This window comes from Crocodylus porosus, unplaced genomic scaffold (assembly GCF_001723895.1).
Source record: "Crocodylus porosus isolate Cpor-Errol unplaced genomic scaffold, CroPor_comp1, whole genome shotgun sequence".
Taxonomy (NCBI): domain Eukaryota; kingdom Metazoa; phylum Chordata; order Crocodylia; family Crocodylidae; genus Crocodylus; species Crocodylus porosus.
In genome coordinates this window covers 4069876-4077541 of record NW_017728944.1, presented here as the reverse complement: position 1 = coordinate 4077541, position 7666 = coordinate 4069876, and the positions used below count along the sequence as shown (strand labels likewise).

Below are 7666 nucleotides of genomic sequence, written 5' to 3'. Positions count from 1 at the left end.
TCAGCCTGTCGTCATAAGGTCGGTCTTGCAGGAGTTTGTGACCGTTCGACCTCGTCATCCCTTGGGGCGCTCTGGTGAACAGATGTTCCCCCAGATCCTGGTGGTCACCCAGAAGGATCCTTGAAAGATTCTGCAGTTATGGGGATAGTTGGACTTTGGGCAAAATACAGTGGCTCTTTCATGGCACGTACCATACATCAGTTCAGAAGAGAAGGGAGGAAGATGCAGCTTCCATGTAAGTCCAGTATGAGGGGAGATAAAGAAGGCAGAATATAAGTAGCCAGAGAACGCATCCACGTTAGACTCTACTTTGCATCTCAAAATTTAACTGCAAGTAAAGTCAAGTGTCTTGTGCCAATGCATGAGTTGATAAAGTAGGGTAGGAAACTATATATGCTTTCTCCCTGGATTTACAGGTTCAGTTTGGCCATGCAGGGGCTTGTGCCAACCAAGCTTCTGAAACTGCTGTTGCAAAGAACAAAGCCCTGAAAGAAGCTGGAGTGTTTGTGCCTCAGAGTTTTGATGAGCTGGGAGATGTGATTCAGTAAGTGATGACAGAATTGGAGAAAAGTAAGGTTGAAAGGGCCCTTGGGTCATCTAGCGCAACCCCCTGCTCAAGGTGGGATCCTCCCTTTCTAAACCATCCTAAACAAGTGTTTGCCTAAAGTGCTCTTAAACCAAGGGTGGAGATGCCACAATTTCACTAAGTGATCTCTTCTATGTTCTGCCAAGTTGGTGCTCTGCCATGTTAGTTGCCCTGCACCATTAAATGTCCCATGAACACTAAGGGTGTAAACAGATGTCTTGTTTCTCCCAAGAGAACATTTTGTCCTGGGATCCTACAGATGTACCAATCTGTTGTCCCTCTCTCTTTAAATACCTATGGAGTGTGTAATATATGCTTTTCCCCCAAGGCAGTGACATGTTTGTATGTAAATCAGTCATGGCTCATGCGAGCTAATTGCCAGTCATTCCAGGGACAAGCCTATCAGGGGCAGCAATGCAGCTTGGTAGGGCTATATGGCTATGTAAGTGGCCATGCCACTTGTATTGATCTGGGTTAAAACCCAGGCCAGTTGGGACCACTTCAAATGAGATGTTGTTTGTCTACAGGCCAAGGTAGTGCGAGGGGAAAATGAAGCCTCATAAAGATTGACTTTAAACTGACAGATGATGTATGATAACCCTTCTTCATGAAACCACTTCTGTTCATACTGATGGTTGCAGTTTGGGACCAAAACTGCATGGCTAGCATGTACTACAGGAGTAAAAATGAACTGATGTATGGGCTGGTGTTTGTCTCTTGTTCCCTTTGTGCCTAGGTCTGTGTATGAAGACCTCGTTTCAAAAGGAGTGATTGAACCAGCTGAGGAAGTGCCTCCCCCAACTGTGCCCATGGACTACTCTTGGGCAAGGGTGAGTTGTAATGTGTTTTTCCACCCAGTTTACTTGATAAGTGGCTCTGAGGTTTGCTGAGATGCTACATAGAGGAGATTTGAAGAAATGAAACTATTACCTGAGGAGAAACAGTGCATAGTGCATTTCTTCCTCCACTTAATTCATCTCCTGGTTTCATTCAGCACTCCCTGTGGAAGGCAGAAGCATCCAACACTTCTCTGACCCATATGGCTGGAATTATCTGCTAGGACTCTCAAACCACTCCACAAATGGTGCTAATATGATGCCAGGCTGGTCTGCCAACACTTTTCCAGGAATGGTTTTCTCACCTGACAGTCTGATTTTTATAAACACTTCAAGCCTGGCAGCATGCATGCGACAACCTATATTATCTTGGCATCTGATACTGTGTCCTATGCGATGAGCAGGCCAGTGTTAGACCAATGATATTTCATCTGATACAGCTGTGTTTTAGTGTTGAGCTAATGCAGTTTTAACATGAGCAGCTTAATTCCTGGAGAGCTGGGTATTGGGGAATGCAGCTTCTGTGCCAGGTGTTTGAATCTGAATCATCCTTTCATGGCCAGACATCTAAAATGTGAACATGGATCTGCCACTGCTGTCAGTAGCATTGTTTGCCAGAGTGGTTGCCTCGTGTCTCTAACTTAGCTCTTTTACAAAAAAGATTGGCCTGTTCTTGAATCCTTAACCTGGAGCCTCTGTTTTCAAGTTGTTCTTTGGCCTGTGACAAGTCTGGCTTGAATTTCCCCAAATAGTAGTTAAAAATCTGGCCAAGTCCCTGGAAGATGCAAACACTGACATGGTGGAAAGGCATCAAGAAAAATAGCTAGATAGCAGCTGAGGCAGAAAAGGTGCAGGCAAATATCCATTGACCTGTTCTGAAATGAACAAAAAAAGAGCTTTTATATCCTACCTTAATTCAGTTATCAGCGTTAGTGAAAGAGCAGTCCTGATGCTGTCATTTGGGGAACAGTTTGATTTAATGACAGAAGGTGGATTGTCTGAGTGTTCCTGTCATACTTTTTTCAGGAACTAGGTCTGATCCGGAAGCCAGCATCTTTCATGACCAGCATTTGTGATGAGAGGGGCCAGGAGCTGATCTATGCTGGGATGCCCATCACTGAAGTCTTCAAGGAGGAGATGGGAATTGGTGGGGTCCTGGGCTTGCTCTGGTTTCAGAGAAGGTAAGGCAGCTCTTTGGGTGCTGCTGACTTGTGCAACTTGATTTTAGCTTGTGTTTTAATTGCATTAAGCCCAGACAAAATCCTTCTCCTTATTAATGCCATTCCAGTATCCTGCTGACACCATATTAGCATTTCACATCCATCTGCACAGTATTTGACTTTGTGGGGAGGTGTCCTTGAGGGAGGGAATTCCACCTGGTGGAGCTTTGGAAAAAATCCTTCCCAACTAGAACCCTGTTAAACATCGTTTAAGTGGATGGGTGGAGAGATTCTTTTGCAGTGTGAAACAGCTGTATAGTCCATCCATGTTTGTTCTTGTTAATCGTTTCACCCCTTTTTCCCCCAGGTTACCAAAGTATGCCTGTCAGTTTATAGAGATGTGTTTGATGGTAACAGCGGATCATGGGCCTGCTGTATCGGGAGCCCACAACACCATTGTCTGTGCAAGAGCTGGGAAAGATCTTGTCTCTAGTCTCACCTCGGGCCTTCTCACCATTGTAAGTATTGAATATCTGAGAGCTTTAGTCTCCCTCTCTATAACTCAATCTAATATTTGCAGTCCCTAGTAACATCACCTGACAGTAGGTCAACACGTGGTTTTGTCCCACTGCCATAGATAAGTTCATGCCCTGCTTGCTTTCTCATTGATGGAATCAGTAGCTTTATGCTAAATCCAGTTCTAAGGAGCAGTAGAGTAGGAAATAATCTGATCAAGTTAAGAGCTGCTGGAAAATGTGTGCATCCCTGATCCTCTTTAGCTCTGTGTTTTAAATCCATCCCACGGGAGTATCAACTCGAAAGTTGGTGCCCCCTTTTGTGAAGTGATTTGGGCAGGTCTGGATTTGCTTTGCAGTGGGCAAGCGTTCATGTCACAAACCCCAATTAATTGAGCAGCAAACTAGTCACTTTTCACTGGAATTAATGGGAGACCAAGAAGGGGAAACAGGCCTCAGACTTGAATTGCCTTTTGTCCCTAAAAGTGTCCTTTCTCCCTCTCTACTTGTGTTATACCTGACGAATAACTGTCAACTGGTGCTTTATTATAAGCCCCTGTGTAGTCTAATTTGCCCATTTTGTTGCTGGGAGTATTATGTGAAAGAGTCTCCTTGCATCTGCTTTAACCTGTCGCGGTAGAAGTCTTTGCTGTAGTTCAGTTTGTTATATGTTGGGCACAGGGAGACCGGTTTGGCGGTGCATTGGATGCAGCAGCTAAGATGTTCAGTAAAGCCTTTGACAGTGGCATCATCCCCATGGAGTTTGTAAACAAGATGAAGAAAGAAGGGAAACTGATCATGGGCATTGGCCACAGGGTCAAATCGGTAAGTTACCTGTATAGTTCAGTTAAAGCAGGGCCCCCAGGCTGGATCTGGACCATGAGAAGCCTTACAAGCTGGATCCAGACTCAGTGGTGGTGGCACTGGAGTTAATACAGCTGTTGCTCATCCCCTCTCTCCCTGCTCTCTGTTGGCACAGATCCCCAACTGAGATATGTATCTGAGAATTCAGTGGTGAACCCTACCTCCAAATTCCTGCCCCTCTAAAACTCCTTTGGGCCAAGTGAAATGGCTCTGCAAGCTCTCTTTGGCACCCCTTAGTTAAAGCAAAGGGGTGGGCTTTTGCCTTTGGGAAAGGAATAGAAGAAAATATGAAAGAGAGATGGAAGGTTTGAGAAGCAGTTAATCTTCTGTTCCTTGAGGCTTATTGCTGACACTTTTGGGTGGTATTTGGAGAACTAGCTGCTGCATCTGCAGAAAGGATTTAGCCCTGTTCAATAAGAATTTTGATGTTGTACAGTTGAGTATTTTGTGTTCACCATCCCTCTGCCTCTGTTAGACAGGTGTAACAAATTTAAATATGCAAATATTTTTAAAGCCCTTGGGAACAAAACATTAACTGGGCCTCAGTTGAGGGGCTGGTTTGAGGTGCTGGGCGCAACTGGACATGTCCTTTTATTTCACACAACTGCCAGATGTACATGCAACCTGCTTTAAATTTGCAGATAAATAACCCTGACATGAGGGTTCAGATTCTCAAGGACTTTGTGAAACAGCACTTCCCTGCTACCCCATTGCTGGACTATGCACTTGAAGTAGAGAAAATTACAACTTCCAAGGTAAAACACCAGCCTGTATTTTTAAGTTCAGTTACTTGATAAAAACTCTCTCAGAATTGTCAGGGAGGTTGAGGCTGTATTTTATTAGGGAAGGGGTGAGATATTTTGGCTTTAACTAAAACAAACAAACAAAACCCCAAAAACAAACCCAAAGCAGACATAGTAGGACCAGAGCCAGCTACACTGCTTATGCTTTGGGAGAAATGATCTTCATACGCCACCAGTCATAGCCTACAAGAGTCCACCTAGCTTCTACTGCATGTCTGCAGTTTGCATTTGTAGCCTCCTAAAATTGCTGGCTCCTGGCAGAACTCTAGCATGAACTGAGCAAAGCCTCATGCAAACAACAGATCCTTTCAGTCAGATTAGTGTGGTTCCTAAGCTGCCGGGTGTCCTATATTGCTTGCAGCCTCTCTGCAGCACCCTCAAAGGTGCAACTTGCAAGTTATCATTGTTGTTAACTTATATTTGGGGGTGGCTGTTCTGCTTTTTCAGAAACCAAATCTTATTCTGAATGTGGATGGCTTTATTGGAGTGGCCTTTGTTGATGTACTCAGGACCTGCGGAACCTTCACTCGGTAAACACCAAAATATCTTCTCTGGCTGTCATACATGGAGGGAGGGTGTCAGTATGATCCTACTGAAGTGATAAAAGCTTTACAGTCAACTTCAGAGGGGCTGGAATTTCACAAAGATGTTGCAAAACAAGGCACCATACAGTATCCTGGGCCCTTGAAGGAAGGTTTCCAGGAAAACTAAGCAGTGATTTTTTTTTTTTTTTTTTTTTGCACTGGGACTGATTCAGAGTTCTGTGAGATCCATCATACCAACTACCCTATTAGTAAAGAACACTTACGTTTTTGTTGCAGAGAAGAAGCAGATGAATATATTGACATAGGAGCACTCAATGGCATCTTTGTTCTGGGCAGGAGTATGGGGTTCATTGGTAAGTTTCCCATCTCTACCCAAAGCCCCCACTGCTGAGGTTCCTCACTAGCACCACCACCACAAAAAGACATTTAAGACATGCCTCTCACCTCCATCCTTTTATTCACGCCAGTGTTAACTGCTTGTGGTGAATCAATCACATTTTCCAGCACAGGATAACCAGCTGGGATCATGTCAATACCATTTCTTACAGTTAGTGAGCCACTTTTGAATGATTAGTAAGGATGTTGCCTATCCCTGTGGAGTTAATTGCATATCTTTCAAGTACATCTCTGCCCTAACAGAATGAAACTGACTGTTCTGGCTCACCAGCACCATTTGTATAGCTACCAGTGACCACGCAAGACAGATTCTCTGTGTGCTAATGCACATCTCATTACTTCTGATTCAGTGACTGGAGCATTTCCTAGCTATTTCTTTCTGTTACAAGGAAGAGCCTGGAAAACACTAGTCCTGGCAGATAAAAAGAACTTGAGGGCTTTGCAAGGCTTTTTACTGGGGGGAGGGGTTGTGTGTTTTGCTTTTTTGGGGTTTTTTGCTCCATTTGAAATTTCTCTGAACTTATGCCACCTTGGAACATCATTATGCTAGCCAGCCTAATGCTACTGTCTGTGACCAAGTACTGCACCTAAAATTAAAATAGGCAACGGACACACATTTGCTGTGCCTCCTAGAAAAGAGTAGATAGATCTTGAGTTTCAGACTTAAGATGACAGTTGTATCAGGTCAGGGAGGAACAACAGTTTTCAAGGAAGAGTCAGTCTGGAAGCAATGGACAGTGTTTTTATATAAGCTGTGTGTTTTTAAAAGATGCTTTCATTTTAGGACACTACCTGGATCAGAAGAGGCTGAAGCAAGGTCTGTATCGTCATCCGTGGGACGACATCTCCTACGTTCTACCAGAGCACATGACTATGTGATGGTCAGTAGCATGGCCTGAAACCATTCCCTAGAGAAGCTAGTTGTGCATAGAGGACAGCTGTCAATGGATTTCAATGTAAAAGCCTTTAGTGTATAGAAATCACGAACTGTTGTGTTCAAAGCAGCCGTCTTACAAGCATAGAAACTTATACAAATAAAAACCAAAACTTGGGATACTCCGTATGCTACCTGCTGTATTTAATAGGTGGAAGCAGCTGAACTGTCTCCCCCCCCCCTTTTTTATTATTCTATTCTTGTTTTATTTTCAGTGTTCTGCTGAGGTTTTAAGGTTTTCATTTTTTTGCTCGTGGGCACAGCTTCTCTCGACTCCACGAATAAGCTTGTTTCCATTCCGACAAAAAGAGGAACCAAAACCTAAAGAATATTGTCCCCATCAGCTGTGAGTTGGGATTCCTTTTTAGGTTGTTTTTCAGTTTGCTGTGTTCACCCCCACAGTTTGATCATATCCTTGATGGTGGGACCACTGCTGATTTTTATAGCCAATGCTCTTCAAACCCTGTTGTAGTAAATTAAAATGTAAAGTTGTAACATATCCTGTTGTTAAGACTGTGAAACTACCTGTATTCTATTCTCTGTATTTATGCAACCAACTTGTCATTTACCATCAAATTTACTGTTACAGAAAACATTTGGCCCACCACTACATTGTTTGCATATGCAACATGTGTGTTCTTTGGGCAACTAATTATAGCCTTAATCACAACTTCAGCACCCGACTGTGTCTGTATTACTGGAATCTAACACAAATAAACAGTACAGTAATCATGTTTAGCTGGATTTTGTATTTTCTTAGTGCTGACATCTTAGCTTCTGTGCAAACAAGTTTCTTTCTATAAGGAAATGGACCGCTTCATTTTAAAACAGCCATTAACTTGCATGCCACAGGTTTAAAATTTCTACTTTTTCTTTGGGTCTCACTAGCAGAAATGCTGAGCCACTTCTATTGTTTTCAGATCTAATTTGACTTCTGAAGATCAAGCCCAATGTCCCTCCAAGTAGATGCACAAAAAAAACTGGCTGCTTTTGAAATATGGAGTGCGAATACATAACAAAATGCTAG

The 7666-nt window shown here is 43.2% G+C and overlaps 1 protein-coding gene across 2 annotated transcripts in view; it reads left to right on the top strand.

The window, feature by feature from the left end:
- Positions 1-7377, top strand: part of ACLY (ATP citrate lyase) — a 38132-nt gene extending 30755 nt beyond the window's left edge. For both annotated transcript variants that reach the window (XM_019550402.1, XM_019550401.1), the window contains 9 exons: positions 417-544; positions 1323-1416; positions 2449-2603; positions 2950-3100; positions 3779-3922; positions 4603-4716; positions 5212-5294; positions 5586-5662; positions 6490-7377. In XM_019550402.1, the coding sequence (XP_019405947.1) occupies positions 417-544; positions 1323-1416; positions 2449-2603; positions 2950-3100; positions 3779-3922; positions 4603-4716; positions 5212-5294; positions 5586-5662; positions 6490-6584 (1041 nt within the window). In that variant the 3' untranslated portion in view covers positions 6585-7377. The remainder of the gene's footprint in view (positions 1-416; positions 545-1322; positions 1417-2448; positions 2604-2949; positions 3101-3778; positions 3923-4602; positions 4717-5211; positions 5295-5585; positions 5663-6489) is intronic.
- Positions 7378-7666: the final 289 nt, after the last annotated feature.